The sequence below is a fragment of the Amblyomma mixtum genome, chromosome 4 (genome assembly GCF_055824585.1).
Source record: "Amblyomma mixtum isolate Tamu chromosome 4, ASM5582458v1, whole genome shotgun sequence".
Taxonomy (NCBI): Eukaryota; Metazoa; Arthropoda; class Arachnida; order Ixodida; family Ixodidae; genus Amblyomma; species Amblyomma mixtum.
This window is the reverse complement of record NC_143015.1, coordinates 151,084,412-151,108,699: the sequence shown is the minus strand read 5'-3', so window position 1 is coordinate 151,108,699 and position 24,288 is coordinate 151,084,412. Positions and strand designations below refer to the sequence as shown.

Genomic DNA, 24,288 nt, shown 5'->3' with positions numbered 1-24,288 from the left:
CGGACGTCGATATAGTATATGAACTTCAGAACAGCCATGGGCGTCGATATAGTGCTAGCAAAAATTACGTAGAAGGTTAGCATGAATGAGCAGAGGCACCTTTCATCCTAGAGTGTGTTGTCTATAGAGAGATAAACATTTGCATACTTGTTCATTTTCCTTTTATTTCGTGATTAACGGCGGCTAAACTTGGCTCCCCCGAAGCAGCAGGTTGCGTCTATGACGTCACGTCACGTGATGAGCTGCAGGCAGCCGGCCTCGTCGGTGGCTGCTTTGTAGACCATCCTGAAGTAGTTCAGGATGCCGCGCACCGCGCGGAGCCTCGAAAAGGCCCCCTCCTTGTTCATCGAGGCGCACGCGTTGGAGAAGTCCTCGTAGTCGAGGTCGAACACTGCGACGCCGAAGTACAGGGAAGGCTTCCGCGCCTTGACGGTGCAAAGCTGAGGGGAAAGACGAAGAAAAATTCACGGGACGTTGAGTTTCCGTCACTATGATGCTAATTTCAGCGTCACCTGAAGTATTGAAGGCTGATTCCTGTCAGAGTGTATGCATACCCCGTTAACTTTGGGTACAATGCCTGCTTCGTTTACGCCGCTACACTAGCCCACATAAGCTGATAATTCGTGAGTAGCCGCGTGGATTAACCCGTTGTGGGGAGTGGCAAGGGTGTGTGGGGATTCGGTGTGTTAAGTGTGAGGTAGGGATACAAGGTAGGCACGCGTCCCGTGCGAATTGCTTGTCATTGTACAACGCTTGTGTTTGGCTTGACAGGAGAGGGAGATGGTTGGGGAGAGGGGTAAGATGAGCCAGTGGCGTCACGAGTGACGTCACTGACTTTGAATCATTAAACCTGACACGCAGCCGTGCAATCTCTAATGACGTCACTATATACTCAATAAACGTGGCGTGTTTCGCCAGTTCTGTTAGGCTGACGATGCCGCGGGAAGATGAAGAACGGTCTTAACAGCTGCTGCTCTTCAATAAAACTCTTATTCTGTTTGCAGCTGAATGCACTTCAAGACTGCCCAACCTTTCGTTGTTTTAAACGATCGCCCTTCACCCGACATGCTAGGGGAGTTTTTGTCTAATGCACATTTTAGCGACTACGACCACCTTTTGAAAAGTTTGTCAGTTACCAAAGTATAAGGGAAGGCCTCAAAGAAAGAAGTTATAAAAAGCCTGCAATGAAGTGTTTTTATGGCTGACAACATAAAACAAGCGACGACGCCTCGTTCAGCCCGAGGCACTCATAGCCGTCTCCGATTGCACCACAGGATCTGCTTATCTGTGGACTACGCCACCTCCCATGCGGTAAAGGTGGGAAAGGAACTCATAACTGTTAACGCTGCAAAAAAAAAAAAAGTGTAAGGCGGAACCTAAGGAACCCTCACCTTCTTACACAGGCCGGCTTCGTTGTCGTAAGACAGAATTAGCCGCTCCCTGGCATGGAAAGCCTGCATGGCAGCTTCCTGCTGGCTGTAGGTGAAGCGATTTGCGAAGTTTGGGTCGTTGCAAACCTAGAGGACGTGGGAGAGAGGAGAGTATGACTTACGATGCGAGTACGCAGGTGGAGGCAAACATAAAAGTTCCGCTACCACTTCCAATGCTTCGTTGAGTTGAATATGATATGTGGAATACAGCCTCTTAGGGAAGGTAATGAAGGCAGATCGGGACAACGAAAGTAAAATAGCCATCCAGAAACACAAATGAGGTGGAGTGCAATTCGCGGGCACTCAGAGATAAGGTAATAATCCTTAGCTTGGGGATCAAGTTAAAGTGCTTGATTTTAAGATCATCTAAAAGTTTAGGCCATTTTCAGTCTGGATCCCCAACACTGCCAAAGATCAGCGCATTAATTTCAGCACCCCTCAAACTTCAGTCTTTCAGCGGCGTTATGGTCATGTTGAAAGAGAGCGGGGAAATTTTTTTTTTCCCGCAGAATATTTCTAAAACTAGGGAGCAATTAGAGTCATATGGCTTCGAAACTACTATCTAAAAACTAGGAGCCAAGAATCTGGCGACCTTTCCTGATACGTATTTAAAGAGAGTATTTTAAGGCGAGGACGATGAACTGGAACTAAAACTTGCGCTACACGACCGAAAAGCGAGCCATATGTGGGCTCTAGCCATTTTACTAAAGATGTATGTGCGTCGAAGGAAAGATTCATAAGTCAGTGTCGCATCCTTGGCCGAAGAGATGGCGTTAGGTCTGGTAGTGTATTCTGCAGTCGCATACATATTCTAGAGCATATTCTTTTCATGTCTGTTGGTTAAAACGGTGTGCATTCATTTTACGGCCATAGCTGACATCATAGTACCTATCAGAATCATGTGACCTGCAGTGACAGCAGTTACCAGATTAGTTTGTCATGTACTTGATCCGCAGAGCAACGGCTGGCTATTAGGAGGTGTTACATAGTGGCTGACAATATAGTTCGCAAAGATATGAAGACGTTATGCACGGGAGCATGCCTGTCGCTTTATCTTTGAATTCAAAAGATTAAACTGGCAGTGAGATTTTCACACTACTGTTGCCAATAAAAGTTATTAAAATTTTTCTGGCTACGTTAATGTTTGTCCGGCAGTAAAAAAAACTAATTTATAGCCGAGGGACAAGGATTCAAGGAAATTCCTGAGACTCGTTTTGAACTCGTGACATCCTTACCGAAAGAAGCTGTTCGCACCGTTTTGAAGTGCAAGGACGCGTAGTGTAGCTTGTGTGATCTGTGGCCGAAAAATAGGCGTCGACGCAAACATTTTACTTGTGAAATCGACCAGAAATGATCACAGCTGAATTTTGCTTTTTTTACTTTTTCTATACCATAAAATAGTTCCGTATTCGGTCAGAGCGGTCTCTCTGTGACTAGAATGTGTTAGCCTATTGGTAGAGGCCAGTTTCTCTTTGTCCTCGGCCTGCTTTAAAGTCTACGGTTGCAGAGTCATCATCAGCATCAGCCTGAATACGCTCACTGCAGGGCAAAGGCCTCCCCCATGTTTCTCCAATTAATCCTGTCCTTTTGCCAGTTGCGGCCACTGTACCCCCGCAAACTTCTTAATTTCATCCGCCCACCTAACTTTCTGTCACCCCCTGCTACGCTTGCCTTCTCTTGGAATGCACTATATTACCCTTAAGGACCGGCGGTTATCTTGCCTTCGCATTACATGCCACTGCTAGGCTAGTCTCACTGGGTAACGTTCCAGCGTTAAACGTTGCCAGGTTCGGTTTCCAATGGAGGCCTGTCAGGAGCCAGAGGTTCTTAGCACCCTCCGCTGCTTCACAGGTCTGACCGCCGCTTCAATGAGGACATCTCCATCCACTTGCTGTTGTAAAATTTGCCTGATTCTCCAGACACCAGGTGGCGGCACCATCCCCTAAAGACAAACCGATCTCTGGTTTTACTCAGCTCTTGGGTCGGAGCTTTATAACGGACAATTTATGGCTTTATGGCGTTCAAAGTTTCAAAGCGACTCAGTCTATCAGGGACACCGTAGAGGAGCGCTTCGGATAATTTCGACCATCTTGGCTTTTTCTAACGTGGGCTGACATCGCACTGCAGGAGGATCTCTGGCATTTCGCCTCATGGAAATGCGACCGCCGCGGCAGGGTTCGAAACCAGCCTCTTTCGAGTTAGCAGCTGAGCGCCATAACCATGAACATATGAAGGCAAATATTATACTAGTTGAAAAACCCTGCTTCAAACTAATTCTACTTCTAACTGTACTCCAAATTCAGTTCTATTCAAATTCTCTTCTGTTTCATCTCGAGCTGCAACAAGTGTAGCCTTGGGAATCCCGTAATTTTGGACGACGGCGAACGCTGGATTAATTCTATAACGCGCCTTCCACGTTGTCGCATGATAGCGGTGTATTAGAAGCATTTGCGGGAACAACGAAAAAATGGAAGTGGTTCAGGTCTACTGAACCGAGTTTTCACGTAGCGAAAGCAGAGCTCACAGCTCCTGTTTATATAGTCCATACCCTGACGTCACAACTATAAATTGAATCACGTGACACCGCCGATTACCATGTGGCTTCTTACCACCCTCTACCGACAACTTTAAAGGTCAAAGGTCAAGGTCAAAGGTCAAGTGATGCAGCACCAAGGCGGACCACACATGGTAATGCAGATGTGCAACCATAACTTACCTCAAGGGCGTTTCACGGTCATTCGGAGGCTCACTGCGAAATGCGTCGCAGCTATGTAGTGCAGCTTTCGCTACAATAACGTTCCCGACCTCTCGCTCACCTCTTCCAAGCTGCCGAACGCGGTGGCGCTCGTGTTGTGGGAGCACCAGGAACGGAAGCCCATCGGCTGGCCAGTGAGGGGCGCTGACCATCGGCCCTTCGTAGAGACCGAGAGGGCAAACACCGTGTGCACCGCTCCCCGTACGTCAAGCAGAGGGAGACCGTCCACGGCCGTGGTCTGTAAGATATGCTCAGGTCCGTTAAGTTTTGGTTTTATGGGGTTTAACGTCCCAAAGCTACTGAGGCTATGAGGCACGCCGTAGTGAAGGGCTCCGGAAATTTCGATCCCCTGGGGTCCCTTAACGTGCACTGACATCGCTCAGTAGACGCTTTTCACCTCCATCGAAATTCGACCGCCGCGGCCGGGATCGCACCCGCGTCTTTCGGGCCAGCAGCCGAGCACCATGACCACTGAGCCGCAGTGGCGTCTTAATCGGTTAAGTGGAGGCGCAAAACCAGTCTGGCTGTACTCTCCATCTTATGCAGTCGACAATTGCTTCCAGCACCGTGATCGCTGGACACATGTTTTTGGGGTCTGTAAGCACTCCACCCCGAGGTGGAGTGCTCCGGTGAAAGGGTGGTCCTGGGTTCGAGACCTTGACCAGGACGAACTTTTCTTCAACTACGAAGTTTCTGAGAAAGCTGTCATAGCTTTCCTTTGTAGCCGTATGGTTGCGCTTGGGTGGATGCATGTGAGTAATTACTCCCTTATAACTGCGATCTTTACGGTTCTCCCTGCAGAATCACTTCTAGCTACTTCGCTAGAAGTTCTCGTGCCCTGAAAACTAATCCTCAGTGCACGAGAAGTTTTGCAATATTAGGCCAATTAGCTGTGTTGCTTGGGTACAAGCCCTCCTTGACCTTGTGCTAGACATCTATAGCACGAAATGCATGGGAAATGCGTCTTTGATTCAACCTTGAATAGTTGGAAACAACTTGTGCAATGATATGCATTGGCCACAGAAGCCCTTGCACCGTACAAATCGCTATTGTCGTCACCATCACATTTGCTGCAATGCCTAATGGAGACAACAGTAATAACATACCCAACAGTTCTGCACAAAAGTATATTTTAAGAACAAAGAGGTTATGAGCACAATTTTTTCATGTCTTGCAAGATTTCACTATAGAAATCAATATATCCGCAGATTTTCCGTCGGCAGGCTTGAATTTCTTTACTGTTAACGTTTTTGCTATCGTCAAAAGCATTCCCCATTGGTTTTCTATGGCAGTTTTAGGTTCTCGATGCGAACGATGGGAACATTATAATATGAAGATTTTGCTACATATCGTAAGATTGGAGCATTACCTTCAGTATTTCTATACCAACACCACAACAGTTTTCCAATATTCAAAATTTTTCTCCAAGAATGTTGGAGGTGAATGACTTAATGGGATTAAGCCTGCAATTCGCACCATGTCATGCTGGTAACTGCTGTCAGCTTCCTGCGGCCTGGTCAGGGCCGTGGGCGGCATCACGCGGCAGTCGGCGTGGCTGTTGTCGCCCTCGGGATAGTGGCCATGGGCGATGAAGAGGTCCGGCTGGAACACGTTCCTGGGCAACCAAGTGGAATGTTTTGTAGCGAGAGCTACATAACCCGCTGTCTCGCCGTTTCGCTGTGGGCCTTGGGCGCCACTTGCGCGCATGCGCGAGGAGCCAAGTGACGTCACAGCCGCGCACCTGGTGCGCCGCGCGCTCACCTGCGAATGAGAGGAGCCGGCGAGTGACGTCACAGCTGCCGGCGCCACGTGCCGACGCCGCTCGCCTCCGACCGAACGGCCGCGTGTTAATTTACGGATCACCGGGCCGTCTTTCTGGCAGTCAATAAAGTTGAATGACACTTGCCGCCTTCCCCACATGCCTAGTCTTTAATGTCTAACACGTAGCCATGACGATAAGGAAAACAACTAGACGTAACCAGAGATATACCGTACCTCTCGCTACGTATATTCTGGCATAGCTGAGCTAAGCCACTGCCAATTTTTATGAGCCTGCGCTGAACTTGTACGCAGCAGCCTGCGTGAAAGCTTAACGTGCTGTATTTTTTTTTGCTATCTGTATTTTGCGCTGTGTGCTGGATTTTGAAATTGCCGATGACATCATTGGCAATTTCGACATATCTTACAGTTACGCGTGGAGACTGCTCCGGGCTATTCCTGTGCTTGCAAATACTCAATTCATGACTCTTTCTGGTCAGGAAAGTCCTAATTTACAGCTGAGAACATCGAATTGAAAACTGGAGCTTTTTTGTTTCTTGCGAGTCATTCACAACTTGAAAGGTGAAGACTGAAAATGGGGTCCGAGATCTCAGTTTGGAAATAGCCTACGCTCAGGGACCGGTGCCCTAGAAACTGTCTTGACGTCATACAGCTGGTTTTTGACTATTCGTCAGTGCCCCTTTAGGGCGTTTCATCGAAATTCAGCCGCCGCGGCGGGATCGAACCCGCGTCTTTCGGGTCAGCGGCCGAGCACCATAATCACTGTGCCACCGCGGCAGGGTGGAGTGAAAGAAGAAAGACAGAGAAAGAGGGGCCGTAATGAAGAAAGAGGGGCCGTAATGAAGAAAGAGGGGCCGTAATGAAGAACATGAAAATTCAGGGGCACTTTGACTGTATAAAGTGCGTAGAGGCGAAAGCGTTTTCCGAACCACTTTCGCTGCTTCTGTGGCACTGGTGGCGTCACATATAATTGAGTACTAATTACTAAGTGATGACAAATCACTAATTAATGGTTAATTACGTATTAATGTCTGAATACTAATTAACTGCTAATTAATGACGCTTCAGCTTCGCCTTTAGGAGTGGAACGCGACGGCGTGTTCTATATATAGCGCTGCCAGGGAGTCCACGGAACGCCACCACCCGTTCGGCGCGATGCCTTGCCCTTTGAACGCAACCCTTTTTGAGGAAAGGAAATGGCGCAGTAATTCTCTGTCATCTCGGTGGACACCTGAACCGCACCGTAGATGAAGGGAGGAAGTGGGAGTGAAAGAAGACAGAGAGAGCCCGTAATGAAGGAAATGAAAATTGTATTTGAGGAAAGGAAATTACGCAGTAACTGTCTCCATTGCCCCGCCATTGCCCATTCGGTTCTACGCCTCGCTCATCGGTAAATTGGTTTTTGAGGAAAGGAAATGTATCTGTCTCTCATATCTCGGTGGACACCTAAACCTCTCCGGAAGGGAAGGGAGGAGGCTGGCAGTGAGCGAAGACACCGTATTCACTACACGCGCCTTTGTTCATTCCGAACCATCGAGCTGGCATGGCGGAGTGGATAGCATGCTCGTCTCGCACGCCGAAGACCGGGTTTCGATTCCCGAGCTCGACCAATTTCCTACTCGGTTTTATTTATATATATGGCCTGACTAGAAAAGTTAATTAGGCTAATTCGGTAATTAAGCAATTAACTAAGCTCAGTCTCACTTACTTGGAGCATGACTATACGATTCCTTCAATTGGTTGCATGGTTACTAGGCAAAGTACAATTGGCCCGTTTGAAATTCGCGCACAGTGACGTCACGACCGTTTCGACCAATTGAAAAGCGTGAAATTTTCCGCCTTAATATTAAGGCGAAAGCCTTTAATGCCTCATCGTTGTAAGCAGCAGTTGTCGACAGAATATGTGACGCTTTTCAATTGGTCGAAACGGTCGTGACGTCACAGTGCGCCAATTTCAATCGGGGCCAATTGTACTTTGGCTACTAACCATGCAACCAATTAAAGAGATCGTATAGTGATGCTCCAATTAAGTTTGACGGAGTTTTGTTAATTGCTTAATCAACCAATTAGTCTAGTTAACCTTTCTAGTCAGACCAGATAAGTAAATAAAAACGGGTAAGAAATTGGCCGAGCTTGGGAATCGAACCCCGGTCTCCGGAGTGCGAGTCGAGCACGCTACCTCTCCGCCATGCCAGCTCGGTGGTTTCGAATGAACAAAGATGCGTCTAGTGAATACGGTGTCTTCATTCACTCCCATCCTCCTCCCTTCCCGTTACGGCGAGGTTTAAGTGTCCACCGAGATATGAGAGAAAGATAATTTCTTTTCCTCAAAAACCGATTTACTGACGAGCAAGGCGTATTTGTCCGTGTTTCAGATTGGTCGAAATTATCGTGACGTCACCGCGCGCGAATTTTGACTGGTGTCCAACGAAATATGTGAGACAGGTACTGCGCGACATCCTTTCCTCAAACACAATTTTCGACTAGTGTCTACTGAGATACGTGAGACAGTTAGTACGTGATTTTTTTTCTTCATTACGGCCCCTCTTTCTTCTTTTATTCACACTTCCTCCCTTCCTGTACGGTGCGGCTCAGGTGTCCACCGAGATGACAGAGAATTACAGCCCCATTTGGTTGGTTTAGGTTGGTTTAGGGGGTTTAACGTCCCAAAGCGACTAAGGCTACTAGAGACGCCGTAGTGGAGGGCTCCGGAAATTTCGGCCACCTGGGGTTCTTTAACGTTCCTTTCCTCAAAAAAGCGTTCCGTTCAAAGGGCAACGCATCGCGCCGAACGGGTGGTGGTGTTCCTTGGACTCCGTGGCAGCGCTACAACACGCTGTCGCGTTCCACTCCTAAAGGCGAAGCTTAAGCGTCATTAATTGGCAGTTAATTAATGCACCAAGAAAATGTGCAGTGAACAATCGCGTAGCAGAATGCAGCACTCAGGCTTTCGCCTTTCACCACTTTAGCCGCTAAAGTAGAACACAGTCTATACGGACGCCTCCATGTACGTACATGCAAGGAAGCGCTTAGCCGCTACGGTGGTAGTTAATAGCACAGGAGACATGGCCACATGCGCCTCAGTGGAGGTCGTGGGCATAACGGAGGCCGAGGAAATTGCCGTCGCGCTGGCGGTAGCAGAAGGCTATAGGAAAGGCCGATCCCTAAACATCTTAACAGACTCGAAAGACACGTGTAAAAACTATACGAAGGGCAGAATTAGCGGCATGGCCCTCAGGATAATCAGTGGGGCAGCAGCCTCTGCTGAGAAGACACCCATACAACACATAATCTGGGTCCCAGGCCACGCAGGCGTAGCGGGGAACGAAAGAGCAGACAGCCTAGCTCGAGGGCTTACATACCGAGCAGGCATGTCAGATGTTCTGGAGCTTCAGCTACTAGCATGCGAGGGGGGATACACAGAGACATTACAACTATACAGAGGGACTAGATTCAAGTACCCACCACCACACAAAGCCCTCACGAGGGAGGAAGCAGTCGGCTGGCGTAGGCTACAAACAAACTCCTTCCCCAACTTGTACATCTATAACAAGATGTCACCAACACAATACAGAGCAAACTGCCCCTGGTGCGGCGACACACCCACACTATACCACATCACATGGGAGTGCGAACGAAATAAAGCATTCCACCAACACGAATTCCCGAGTGCGGAGCAATGGGAGAGCCGGCTCACCAGCAGCGAGCTCGCGGCCCAAAGGGCCTTAGTGCGGCACGCTACTGATGCAGCGCGACTCAGTGGAGCCCTGGACTAGGGGCCCAACCTTGCTGAAGAGAAGCCTCAAGTCGCCGGCGCCACGAAAGACGACAGAGGCTTCGAATCCGCGAATCTCTTAAAAGATCTAAATAAAAGTTTTCTACTACTACTCCTCGTAATTTTTTGTATTTCAGGAAAGTAAATTACGCAGTAATTGTCTCGTATATCTCGGTGGACACCCGTCATCCGTTTGTAGAGGAAAGGAAGTAGTGGGAGTGAAAGAATAAAGAGGGGCCGTAATAAAGAAAATGAAAATTGTATTTGAGGAAAGGAAATTACGCAGTAACTGTCTCACATACCTCGGTGGACACCCTTCAAAAGCGTAACACCTCTGCTCACAAGCCCCTGCTGACAACCGAAAGCTTTTGCCTTCAAAAAACGATCTTCTAACACAAAAGACTATTTTTAAGATTGTGCAAAATCTTGGGTGAAACACGCTGTATGTTGTTATAGCGAATTTTTCGAACGGCTGAAGTGGTCATGCGAAATATCTGAACATAATTAGTGGCTTCGGTAGCCCGGTAGTTTATGATAGAATAATGAATGATTTAAATGATTCGGAGACACATGACTGAAAAATGAATGCTTCCGAATTCACCAAATAAAATTTTTGAGCAGTTGAACGATGAAGGTGTAATAAATGACCGGAATTGTATGAATGGTATGTTCCCGAAGTCGGTCGAATCGTTCGACCGTTTATATTCTCGAATGAATGATTTGGTATTGACGGGGACCGCGAAAATTGCAAGGACGTGTAACTTGTTGACGACTGCCGCGTTTGAGGAATTCACGTGCTCTATAAATTACGTGGAGATATTCTAAATGAACGCCTATACCTGCCGGTAACCGAGAGCAGTAGACGATGTACTTACTTAAATTGGTCCGCGTAGTAGGTGGCCTTAGAGGAGTCCGGTAGAGACGCTGCGAATACTATGTAGGATATGTGGCCATCTTTGTTTTTCTGGCTGGCATGTTGTCGGAGGTACTGTAACAGAAGTGGTTATGGCAGAACTGCGCTGGACAAGAGTTTCGAGACTGCATCGGATAGAATAGTGTCCAGTAGGTTTCATTTCGCATCACCGTGTATTATCGTAGGACTATATGCGTTTACCATTTGTTTTAATCTGCTAAGGTACCGCCATGAAATGCTCCTATTAAATACAGATTCCAGTGAACATTCGGCCATTCCGACTTTGAAAGCTGTCTTTCGAAATTTATGTCTCTGCCAGGGCTTCAAGCACCAATCCTTCAAACTTTTGTTGCGAAAGCAACACTACGCTAGTCGCCACGCCATTCCGCGGAGCCCAGGAAAGGCCATACTGCGCATGCGCGAGGAGAAGTGACGTCACACAGCTGGCGCGCCGCCGCCTTCGCTGCGCGGGTGACTCAGAGGTGCCGCCGCCGCCGCGCTCACCAGTTGAGCATGCGCAGTAGCGGCGCATGGCTAGCGTGCCGGGGCCGCCGCCGCTGCCGCGCGCTCTCCATCGCCTCTCTCTCCCCTCTCCGATCCGCAGTAGCGGCACGCCAGCTGTGCGTAGTGACGTTACTTGCTCCTCGCCCATGCGCAGTATGGTCGTGCAAAAGCACGCGCGGCGAGGCTGAGGGCAATGTAGCTCACGTAACAATATATGGCTACTCGCAGATGTTGTTTTCGCAATCCTCCAGGTTTAACCAGAGCTAAACCACAGCCAATGTTTTACTGACATCGACAGCGGGTGCATTCAGATTAGCTTCGTATTCCATGAAAGCCTATGGGCCCCGGGGGGACTGAATGTGTCAGCATCGACATCTAGAGTGATGCTGCTGCGTAAAATTCTTTGAATGTATGAGAAAAAGTGGTGCAACCACGCGATGGATGAAGCATGTACTAATGCCGAGTCCAGACTCATCACACGTGGATACCTTAAGGCACTCGAAGGCTTTATCTAAGTCTTCTTGCTTCAGCCCAACTGAGGGCGTGTCCACAATGCCGAAGTGGTAGATCTCCTTGTCCCAGAAGACCTTCAGTGGCGGTGGATTGGTGGCCTTCAGGTTGAGAAGAACGTGATCGGCCTTCCTGCGGGATAGAGGCGCCGTTTTTTGCAGTAATCGCTTTGGCTAGCGATTGTCTGCAGAATTTAGTGCCACTCATTGAGAGGTACAGGAATAATTCTTTCCTGGTCCTGGAACTACCTGGTATTGCTCGCGCACAGCTTTCGTACACCTTTTTTTATAAGTGAGTCCTTTTGATTAGTTCAGTGATTTTGAATATCGTTCCACTCAACTGCGATACACTAAGGGAGTCTCGCAAAAAGAAAATAATACGAAAGAAGAAGAAACGAAAAATATGCCACGAGAATTGGGACAGTGAAAGTTAAGAGGGCAGAAATAGTCAGAAAAAAGACAATTTGAAGTACTCCAAGGCATTTGTAATGAGCAATGTGGGAATAGGAGAGCCACTCCAAAGTGAAGGTCCATGGAACCATGGAGACCTTTAAAACTGCTGCCTTGCCGAAGATACCTGAGAAAGTTCATGGATTTCGAAGACTGTGTAGAAAAGACACACGAACAAAAGACAACAGATTGCCCCTGAACCTAAAGGAGTTGGTTAAAAGAAAGGCAAGTGTAGCAGAGGGCAGCAGAATTTGGTGGGCGAATGAGATTAGGAAGTCTGCCGGGATAAGATGACCGCAAATTACATAGGATCGGGTTAACTGCATTGAATTGAATGATACCTCTGTTCTCCAGGTAGGCTGATGAAGATGAGGAAATGTAGAAGACGCCCATGTGTTGTACGATATCAGCGCACCTTGAATGTTCATGGGTAAGCGCAAATTAATTCGAATCCCTCCACTGCACCATCTCCCATTGGCTTTGGCCATGAAACGTCACATACCGCCCCCTCCCCACCCTCCAGCACAGTGAATCGTGCCATTATTAGAAATGCATTGGTAAGGGCCAGTCCTACAAAGGAGCAGGGTGAGACCATCTGTTGCGAATATTGGACCGATTTCTTGTGCTGCTTGGGGCACACCACAACGAAGCGCACGGAAGAGTTCAGAATAGCGTCTAGTATTTCCAGTGAACAGGTCAGAAGTTTTAAGTTTACTCCATCAGCTTTACTGTTCCTACAGAAGGGAACTTACTCAAAGGCGAAGGCGACGCCGAAGGCAGTCGTACTGTACTGGAGGTTGACGTCGACGAAGGTGCTCAAGTCGGGGGCCCAACCACTGCTGTCGATCATCAGGTTGCGCCTGTCCTTGTACAGCGAGTCGAAGAAGATGTACTCGCACAGACCATCTTCGGGAAACATGTCCTTCGAATTGATCCTAGAGCCCATTGTGCAAACCAGGGGCTCGGTGTCCATTGCTGCACGAGAGTGGCGTGGTTATTAAGCTCTCACGCTTGTTAGGAGATATTTTTTACAATCCGACTTTACATGAGATCTGCGGGCGGACGGGAACACGAACAGTTCCACGATATTCTGAAGCAATTTTTGCTAAAGGGCAATCAGACTTTTCAGATGAGTCACTGCTAACATGCCCATCAATCTCGGAAAAAAATTTGAAAGTGGGAAAACTAAGATACCGTCATGGAAATATTCCCTATAATGGTCCATTCTGATTAATATCAAAATCTTTCTTTTAAACTGTTTCCAAAGATCGCATCGAGTAGTTAAGAGTGCCATAGAAAATGAATAGGGAACGCTTTTGACGAGAGCAAAAACGTTAAGAGAAAAGTGCAAGACTGTCGTCGGGTAATCTGCGGATATATTGATTGTTATAGTGACATCTTACATCGAAAAATTTTCACAAATGGTTTCCTGCTCAAGAATGCTTTTGTCCAGAAGTGTTGGGTATGTTCATTCTCCTGTTATTTAAATATCCTGGTGCCCCACTGGAAGTAACCAAAACTCGACGACGTTGTGTAAGTGCTGTCACGTGATGCGTTATTTTAACCTGGCCATCACATTCCTGCCAGCAAACTCTCTTGATTAACGAACAATCTGCCACGATCAAAGGTAATAATTAATGAAGTTAGAATTCACATAGAACTTTTCAGAGCCCACAGACTTCACAACATTTCATTTAGCCCTGATGCGTTTTAACTATGAGAAAAATTATTTTTTAAGGACGTTTTTAGAGAGATAGGAATTGTAACTTCGAAGTGTGTTAACTTCGCTATAATTGGTAACAAAGTAATGGGCAATATGGAACAAAACTGATTACTGGCCATCGTACTGCGTTTGTGAATTGCCAGCCACTGCTCAAATTTTTCTTGAAGCAGTAACAACTTGAATTTGAAATTGTTGTTTGTGAAAGCATAAAGTTTGTAGAAAGAAGCGTATGTCTACAGTAGATCGGCACTTAAAGGAAGAAGTAATCGCAGAGCAGAGAATTTGTACACAACAGAAGACCACAACCAGAAGACGAAAAGGCTAAAACGCTTCCTGGGCATTGAAACAGTTTCTAACGTTTAGCCCAGGAGACCCTTCTATAGCATATGGACCTAAAAGATCTATATATAGGTTTGCAAGACATACCAGAAACTCGCCCCAGCAACTATTTGTCTGTCGCAAGAAGCTAGAAGATAGAATCGGCAGTTTGTTAGCTGGTGAATCGTATATGCCACTTCTTGGAGCACGTGAACTGTGTTTGTTCTCGGATTAGGTTGGTTATCTCCGTCTATTCGGGCCGAGTTGAAAGCCCAGACAAGAACAACGTCAAAAACATAACGAATGTCTCCGCGGAATACGTCCCGCTTTTCATCAGCTGGCATCGTAAGCATTTTCATGCATGGCCCTAACACTGGAACTGAAGTTGTCGTTGAGTAATCGTGGTGCGAAATATTCGGACATTACTTTGTGATCTACAGAATCAAGGCGAAGGCGCAAGTATTAATGTAAAATTATTGCAAAATAAGATGGTTTGGTTTATGGGGTTTAACGTCCCAAAGCGACTAAGGCTATGAGAGACGCCGTAGTGGAGGGCTCCGGACATTTCGACCACCTGGGGTTCTTTAACGTGCACTGGCATCGCACAGTACACGGGCCTCTAGGATTTCGCCTCCATCGAAATGCGACCGCCGCAGCCAGGATCGAACCCACGTCTTTCGGGTCAGCAGCCGAGCACCATAACCACTGAGCCACCGCGGCGGCCTATTGCAAAATAAGAGTACATGCATGATCAAGAGGCACAGCTACAATAACCATAATGTGAATTAACGCGAATGAAAGCGCACGTCACTCCTGAAATGCGATACCTTTCGTAACTAGTAATCCAACAGGCATAACAGCAATCATTATAATTTTACGATATAAGTGACAATTGCGGGATCTTCAATGTTTGTGCTTTGGTAGAAATCCAAGGCGCTGAGGGAATGAAATCACAGCACAAGCTCCATTTTCTGTCAACACCCCATGTCTTCGATCAGCTGAAATTTGTTATTCCTGAGGGCCAAAGAGAAAAATGACACCTTAAGATCACTCTGACCATAGTGTCTTGCGGTGTACATGCAGTAACCAGAGCTCCGAACCTTCCTGCAAGGATTTTTGACCGGCTGACGCAATTCTTTTAAGAAGCAGCCGACCAGGTTATTGCGAAGAAGGCTGGGCAAACTATACAACCACTTACTATAAGTGCTAACTATAACGCAGTTTTCTTCTTGTCCTTCGCTAACCTGTGGGATAGGCCCAACAATTCTGGACAAAACCATTTTTTGGCAGGAAACCTTTTACGAACGTAATTTTTTCATGCAATGTAAGATTTCAATATAGCAATCAATATATCAGGAGATCACCCGACGGCAGTCTTGAATTTTTCTAGAAGCCCGTGTACTGTGCGATGTCAGTCCACGTTAAAGAACCCCAGGTGGTCGAAATTTCCGGAGCCCTCCACTACGGCGTCCCTCATAGCCTGAGTCACATTGGGACGTTAAACGCCATAAACGAAACGAAACGAAACCTCTATTAATACTCCTGGTATCGTCAAAAGCGTTCCCCTTGGTTTTCTATGGAAGCCTTAACTGCTTGATGCGATCGATGGAAACACATTAAAAGAAAGATTTTGCGATATATCAGAAGAATGGACCATTGCCTTCAGTATTTCGACAAAAGTAACTCACAATTTTCCAATTTTTAAATTTTTTTCCGAAATAGATAAACGTGATGAAAGTTTCGTCCTCAAGAAAATGCCCGAGGTCGAAACTTGGAGGAATTTTCGTTGACTTCGGCGTAAGTGTACGACGACCAGAGTGAGGAGAGTTGCGCGGAGTTTTCAAGTCTCTCTGCACATCAGTGTTCCCACCAGCAATGTACTTTCTTGCCGAGAAAAATTTTGTTAAAAAAGATGCCCACGCTTAGCTTGGTTAAGCCAAGAATGCGTTGCATATTGCGTGGTCTTTTTGCGCGAGGTATTGCTTAGCGGCACTCGATATTCTCAGCAGCTTTTCCTCCGTGACGTATGGATGGATGGATGGATAGGAGCGCCCCCTTTGAAACGGGGCGGTGGCAACCGCCACCATGCTCAGCCGTTCTTTTTTCTGTTTTTTTTTATATTTTTTTCTTTATTTTTTCATGTAGTTTCGTGACGTCACGTCACGTGGTGGTGTGACGTCACCACGTCCATGTGACGTCACGTCACGTGGTTTGGTGGCTGCCCGGCCACGCCCAAGGGCTGAACTGAGTGATTGCAATATGCTACGCATAAAACATGTTAAGGAGCGTCACCTGCAGACGCTGCTCTTGTTCGAGGCATGACGAGATGAATTCATTAGCGACTGGACCCTGCATCCACTCGTGGTGAACTTACAATACCGTGGAGGCGCGGTCGGCTTGGTCGGCGTGACTTCGGTGACCACTGGCGTGGTCTGCTCCGTGCTGCTCGTCGTCCTTCCCGGCACATGCACGGGGGGATCGCTGTCCAGATCTTTCTGCACGGTCGTCTCGGTGCCGGACCCTGCGAGTTTTATGCTCCTGTTAGCCACTTGTCATTCACCATAGCGGACTCCGGTTTCTATTCCTTAAGTGACCAGAGTGTTTTTTTTTTGTTCGATAAATGCAGAACTATATTTACAAAACACAGAGTGCGTCAAAAAAAAAGATGAAAACGCTGAGGCAGGGTATGAGTATCGCGCGTTGACAATACCGAACGAATATAGCTTCATTAACCATCTTCGCTATATCCGGTACAAATCTTTCGTTATATCCGAAGATCTACTTTATTTAGTGCCAACCTATACAGCGCCAGAATGCGAATCACTTGACACTGCTTCTAATGTCTTCGATCAATTAGTCTGGCCGTAATGGACGCTTGAATTTTGAAGAAGTCGCGGTTTGGGGAACCAAAGGTCGTCGATGCGAATTCCTGTGATGTGCTACGCTTTTATTCAAGTAGCAATCCTATGCTCAGCAAGGCACTGAATCGTTTGATACCACTCCGAACATTCTACGCCAATTAGTTGGTACACAATGTGTGTACCAATGGTACCATCCACTGGTCCCACTTGAGTGACCTAGTGTTTCATACTAACGTGACCTTGAGCAATGCGAGTATCGGAGCTAACGCTCGAAGAACTGCGGGGTTATTGCCAGCGTAAATATGCTAAGAAAACATACGATGATCAACATATACTAACTACTCCTATATTTGATATTTATTATAATATACTATGAACTCTGTGTTACCCTGTATTATAATCTCTGTGTACCCTGATGTATTTTTTTTGTTTTTGATCCACTTTTGTTGTTTAATGCTTATTGCCTTCCTTTGTACTTACGCGATTTTATGATTGGTAAATTGGTTTTTTGAGGAAAGGAAATAGCGCAGTATCTGCAAGGTGGGAGTGAAAGAGGAAAGAGAGAAAGAGGTGCCGTAGTGGAGGCCTCCGGAATAATTTGTTCTGTGTTGTTGTTGTGACTGAGAGAAGGATGAAAAGGAAAAGGAAATTGCACGGGCCTGCCTACTGGCTCGAGCCAAGCCACCACCGCTGCCACGTGCAGATAGAGGAGCGACCACCCGGGGATCTTTAACGTGCACTGACATCGCACAGCATACGGGCGCCCCTTGCGTTTCGCCTCCATCGAAATGCGGCCGCCGCGGTCGGGTTCGAACCCGGGTACTCCGGCTCGGTAGACGAGGGCCTTACCACTGAGCCACCATGGCGGGTATTTTTTTTAATTTTATGATTGCCTTTTATCATTCTTTGTAACTAGGAACCACTGTCTTAGTATCTGTTTAAACTACCTATTTTGTGTTAGGAGGTCCCCGTGACGGTGTTTTAACCATAGGACCTCTTAGAGTACTAACTTCAAATAATAATTTTGCTTGTAATATTTTTATTCAATAAACTTGGCTTTGACTAATAAACTTGACGACTTTATTTCCAGCTGTCCCTGCGTTGTAACAATCACCAGCATGTAAATGATGTGTCTTGGCGAAGCCTGCCCCTTCTGAGACGATATCTCGCCAGCCTAACACTGCTAATAAGCGCTTTAGAAAAACTACTACTGTGCAGCAAACGGCTTCGTAATTGCGTAAGTTAAGTTGTGCGGCAAGCACTAGTACCAATCCATGTTTATGCCGTAATGGACAAACCTGACAAATCTGACTAAGAAAGTAAGAGAGTGTGACGTGGTGAACAAATACACCGGGATGTCGTGACCGAAGCATATAGCGTAAGGGTAACCAAAGGTCGCTGGAAGAGGGTACTGCAGATGAGTGAACTTTGACTGGTGATGATTAAGAGAAAGTCTGGGGACGCTTGTGTTAGCCTAGTTCACGGCACTCTAGTCAGTTCCTTCGTGAAAGCCTTTGGTCAAGAAGTCTGCGAAGCGACTAATTTCTCCCTCTGGGACTCATGGTTTGTATTTGCTGTAATATGGCATTCGTGCACGCTGCCGGCAGTTAATTGCCGGCCTTTCTTCGTAGAACATGGAAAAAGCACTTCAGCTGTAAACGGAATATGCTCACCTCCTACAAGTATGAGCGCCATGATGATGGCGCCGACGGCGACGACAAAGACCATGGTGCACATGACCGTCAACGATGTCACGCGGCTAGCCCTGAGGAAGAAAAAATTTAAAAACAGAGATATGATGGGTCATATGGGGAATGCTAGGTTGCTTCAAGTCACCAAATGATAGGCAGTGCAACAAATGTCCGGACAAGGTCATACTTTGGGGAGCCGAGGCGATGTAAACTAAATGTCATTACGTAGCTCGCTTTTCTTGCGACATCTTCCGGCGTTTTCGGAAGTCCGAGGCGCCACGGATCAGAACGAGTAGACGGACATGGACCACCTCCCCGCCTCTCTCGACAGATGGCGCTACCGGAAAAGTGGTACGTTATTGAAGTAAGACATGATGTTGGGCTAGTCGGTTCATGGTTAGAGCGAAACAAAACTGCGCGAAGACGACGGGACAAAAGAAAGGCACGAATACACACAAAGCGCAGACTCGGCGAACATGTCCCCAGGAATGACCCGGGGCGCCGAAGAGCCTCTGGATTTCGGGCGGCACAATCTTCCAATCTACCACTCTTCCTATGAACAAGGGACAAGCGGCAACTACCTATGTTAACCTCATCGCACTGTCAACGTGCCAGTCAAGAGTCTTGGGCTACTGCCTGAAGCGCAAGATTGTGCCGACCGAAATCCAGAGGCTCTTCGGCGCCCCGGGTCCTTCCTGGGGACATGTTCGCCGAGTCTGCGCTTTGTGTGTATTCGTGCTTTTCTTTTGTCCCGCGGTGGCTCAGCGGTTATGGTGCTCGGCTGCTGGCCCGAAAGATGCGGGTTCGATCCCGGCCGCGGCGGCTGAATTTCTTTGGAGGAGAAATTCGAGGCCCGTGTACTGTGCGATGTCAGTGCACGTTAAAGAACCCCAGGTGGTCGAAATTTCCCGAGCCCTCCACTACGGCGTCTCTCATAGCCTTAGTCGCGTTGGGACGTTAAACCCCATAAACCAACCAACCATCTTTTGTCCCGTCGTCTTCGCGCAGTTTTGTTTCGCTCTAACGCTAATGAAGTCTTGTGGAAACTGGAGTACAGTTTACACCACTTTTGTTCCCGACAGTAAATGCAAACGCTGTTGAGTTTCCAACTGGCATTGGTTTTCATTCAGCGTTGTCGACATCTTTGATTAAAACAAGTGCATTCTAAGGCCTCACACGTTCGCCCTTCTTGACGGTGAACATGCGAGGTATAGATTTGGTTCGGTTTACACACTTTGAAAGAACTTGGGAAAATGTGAGCCCCATCCGCATTTCAAGACATTCAAAGCGGCAAGTGAGGGGAAGGGCAGCGATGTGGGCAAGTTTCTGTTCACAGGTGGTGGCATATTTCCATCAACAACTACAAAGGTAAGCTAAAATTTTCGAAAAATGAAAAGCAGGCGGGGCGATATGCTTAACCAGCCAATCCACCAGAGCATAGTCAGTGAATTAGAAACTGCTGTTTTCTTTTTCAAAAACTTGATGCCCTGTAAAAAGATGGGTGCTATACTCGTAGACCACAGAAATAGCTCAAGAAATTTTATCACTGACAGCCTTGGGGTTCCGTAGCTTTTTGCTATTATCTCTCTAAATTCAAGAAATACGTTCTAAGAGGATTCTGGTGTGGGCTAGTTGGTTCATGCTTAATAAACAGATTCACAACAGCGCTACGGAACGAGGACAGAAGGAACACGAAAAACACAGGACGGGCGCTGACTACCAACTCTTTATTGCGTGAAAAAACCAGCACAGATTTATACCATTTCCTGGACCACGTGATACACCGTCAGCCACGGGACACAGCGAAGGAACGCCTCACACGTTTGGGGAGTCATCACACAGCTCGACAGAACTCATGGAAAGTGCATGCACTATTAAAATATAGCATTACCAAGCTAATGATAAAGGGGCTAACAGACACAACAGTCCCTTTATCATTAGCTTGGTAATGCTATATTTTTATAGTGCATGCACTTTCCATGAGTTCTGTCGAGCAGTGTGATGACTCCCCAAACGTGTGAGGCGTTCCTTCGCTGTGTCACGTGGCTGACGGTGTATCACGTGGTCCAGGAAATGGTATAGATCTGTGCTGGTTTTTTCACGCAATAAAGAGTTGGTAGTCAGCGCCCGTCCTGTGTTATTCGTGTTCCTTCTGTCCTCGTTCCGTAGCGCTGTTGTGAATCTGTTTATTAAAAAATTCAAGAAGAAAAGCTAACGAAACATTTACCGCGTTTTTCGTCATTACTGCTATTAGTTTCAACCGCGAAAAAAAAATGTTTTATGACGCAGCGTTCGTGCCCAGCACTTCCCAGGGACAGAGATCGTGCCAAGGGTAGGAACCAGCTTGGCCCTAGAAGTGTTGGTTAGGGAGCATGCGTGCACAGAGGTATATGACAATAAAATTAGTGTCTGCCACACATGCATGCCATACGTTACGGTGCGAGGCTTTACTTACACAGTACCCTTGGATTCTGGAAGAAAAGAGAACAAGTTCGACATGTTACGCGATCACATAAACCAAATGCACCACTTCTCTGCTGAGCATGCATTGGAGGAAGTGTGATGGTTAAATTAGACTCTTGGCATATTTTGTATCGTACGTTATCAGTCAGTGCCATCCAGAAAATTAGGTTTAAGCGGAAAGTACAACCAGAGATCTTTGGTCCTGTTCGTGAGAGTTGAAATGTTGATAAGCTGGTAGAGTTGGTACCAGTCCAACGCTTCACAGTGCAACAAAAACATAGGCCCACGAAAAAGAAGTCACACATATCTAAAGCTGGCTCGCACTTACAACGAAATCTTACTCCTGTGCGGGTTTACACGCAGAGAATGACAATACAGCAAAACGCACTTCCCTCAAAAAAACGCTAAAACATGTCACACGTACTACAAGCTTTTCGTGATGTGATTTTTGTCTTACTTTTTGAATTTTTCTTGCGTACACCAGGTGTCCCAGCTAAATGTAACCAAGCTTTTAAAAAACACGGGACGTTCTAGTAGTCTAAAACTAAATGTCTCGAAGTAGAAATGTTATAGCGCAAACAAAGACACGAATAAGAGAGACGAAACACACACACAAGCGCTAACTGTCAACTGTAAAGTTTACAGTTAGCGCTTGTGTGTGTGTTTCGTCTCTCTTGTCCGTGTCTTCGTTTGCGCTATAACACTACTACTTCAAGATGAACTACGAACTCGCCCAACAGGAAGTTTTATGAAACCAACTGAAAGTTGTTTAAAGTGGTGTGACCTAGTCTTCAGCATTTTTTTCTTCATCATGGCTAAATAATTAGTTAATTTTAATTAGCTAACTTTTTATTACTGACTTGAGCAATAAAGTGAGAGTGAAAAAGTTGTAGATCGCCTTGAAAAACAGCTGAATAAGGCATTTCCAGCAAGGTACAATTTAGGTAAAGTTGTTTTTTACTGGCCTTTAACTATAATTCGCACAATAAGAAAAAGCCTCCACGCGACAACGGTACCACTTCAACATCCGAAGACGCGCCTTAGAGAATAAAATCCTATTTTTTCTGAAGTCCTCTCCTCGATGAGAGTTTGGCTGCACATTGGGGCAGAGATGTGAGCGAGCAGCTGGTCACGTGATAAATTTCTTTTAAGGCCAATAAATAAAGATACGTAGGTCGTACGTTGATAAAAACAGCACTACTAGCGGTTTTTCTAGGCGATCTAAAACTTTTGCTTTGACGCTTTCTTCTTGAAGTCAATAATTAAAAAAGTTACCTAGTTAATTAAGCTAAATAGCTAATTAATCAACTTTGAAAGACGAAAAAAATACTGAAGACTAGGCCAGGCGACTCTGAACAACCCTCAGTTGGTTTCACTGGACTATGACTATTCATCTTTTTTAAAAGCTTGGTTACATTTAGCTGGGACACCTGGTATATTTTAAAGCCGGACGAGTGAACGATAGGCTTAAATAAAGAAATGGTGGTCCCTACTGAAAGTTTCCACGTGACGAGTCCCATAATTACAAATGTTTCCATACGGATTATACGTAGTCAGCATGGAGCAAATGGAGTCGATATGGCCCGTATGGAAAGCGAGTATGGGTACTTACGGACACCATATGACGTCATGTACACTTTTAGAAATCAGATAAAAATCAAACAGAAACTTTATGGAATCCATACAGAAAGCAGTTCTATATACTTTTTGCACAATTTATGGACCCCGTATTTCCATAATTCCATACGCGCGGGGCATATGGAACGTGTTTATCTGGAGCGAACAAATGGACGTTTAGTTTGTCTCCTCAGTAAACAACCTGGGGCGCTTTGCAGTGAAGCATACAGTTTCGGAATTCATGGACTCCATATTACCATAATTCCGCACGAACAGCGCACAAGGAACGTTTTAGTCTGGATGACAGGGCATGTCATGCGAAGATAAAGGGTGACGACGTGGCCTTGACAAGAACGCAAGTGCAGCAGGGGACTGTAGCATCAACGGATGGATGAGATAAGGAAGCTGGCGGGGATAAGGTGACTGGATTTGGATAAGAGAGGGATAGCTGAAGGTCAGCGGAAAACTGCTTTGTCCTGCAGTCGATACGTGGTAATGGTAATATGAAAACCCAATCTAGCTCCGACTCAGGGGGCCTTGTCTCTCAACTTTCTGCATCTTCTATGTGTTTGTTTCACTGTGTGAAGGGTTCTGGTACAGGAGTCTGTGTAGGACCAGGCTTGTGTTAGGTCCCGACTTGAATATGCGGCAGCAGTGTGGGACCCGCATAACAAGAAAGACATTGCTCAACTGGAGCGTGTTCAGCGAAAAGCAGTTCGTTTTATTTATGGGAAATATAGAAGGATAGACTCTCCAACTGCATTAATTCGAAAGAGTAATTTACAGTTCTTGGCAATAAGAAGAAAAGTTACCCGTCTAGTACTGCTTCATAATTACATGTCTGGAAATTTGAAGGCAGATCTTCCTGATTGCGTGAAGCTGGCGAGCACTAGGAGAACACGTCATGTACATGAGCAGTCATTAGCACCAATTTTTGCACGAACTAGTGGGTTTAAGAACAGTTTTTTTCCGAACACTGTCGCGGAGTGGAATGGCCTTCCTTCGGGTCTATGTAAGTCTAGAAATTTTGAGAAGGAGCTCAAGAACTTATTGTATGGCTCCTAGTATCTTGTTTGATGACTCTGGATTTGTGTCCTGTTTACTGACTCGCGGTGTTGTAGCTGATGCTCTTTTAGAAATTTTTTTTAGTTGTATGCCCCTCCTGCTTGGGCCAACTCTGGCTTGCAGTATACTGAAATAAATAAAAAATTGTACCCGTTAGGCTTACGCCCTCCAAGCCATGCAAGAAGGGAATGTCAGTTCGTACCTGTGTATTGTGAGGTCATGCCGCCCGTGGTGGTCGCCATGGTGGCCATCGTGGGGGCCTGAGTGCGCCCAGTCTGGCCGGGGCCGAATGCCGGTGCAGAAGGGGGTGAGGCAACGGCGGGAGCAGGGACGACGAAAGGCTGAGCCATGCTGCCGGCAATCCTGAAAACCTGGAAGAACGTAAGCCTAATTTCGGCTGATTTTATGAAGGAAGAAATAGGCATGGGCTTGGCA

At 46.6% G+C, this 24,288-nt stretch overlaps 1 protein-coding gene across 1 annotated transcript; it reads right to left on the bottom strand.

Annotated features, from left to right (window-relative positions):
* Positions 1-144: 144 nt before the first annotated feature.
* LOC149348786 (uncharacterized) lies at positions 145-24,203 on the bottom strand. The gene is made up of 10 exons (XM_089541847.1): positions 24,056-24,203; positions 18,691-18,795; positions 16,531-16,677; positions 12,868-13,090; positions 11,645-11,798; positions 10,615-10,727; positions 5,662-5,800; positions 4,247-4,423; positions 1,392-1,517; positions 145-440 (listed from the first exon to the last, which is right to left on the bottom strand). The coding sequence occupies exons 1-10, from the start codon at positions 24,201-24,203 to the stop codon at positions 231-233; spliced, it is 1,542 nt and encodes a 513-aa protein (XP_089397973.1). The 3' UTR covers positions 145-230.
* Between the last annotated feature and the right edge of the window lie 85 nt (positions 24,204-24,288).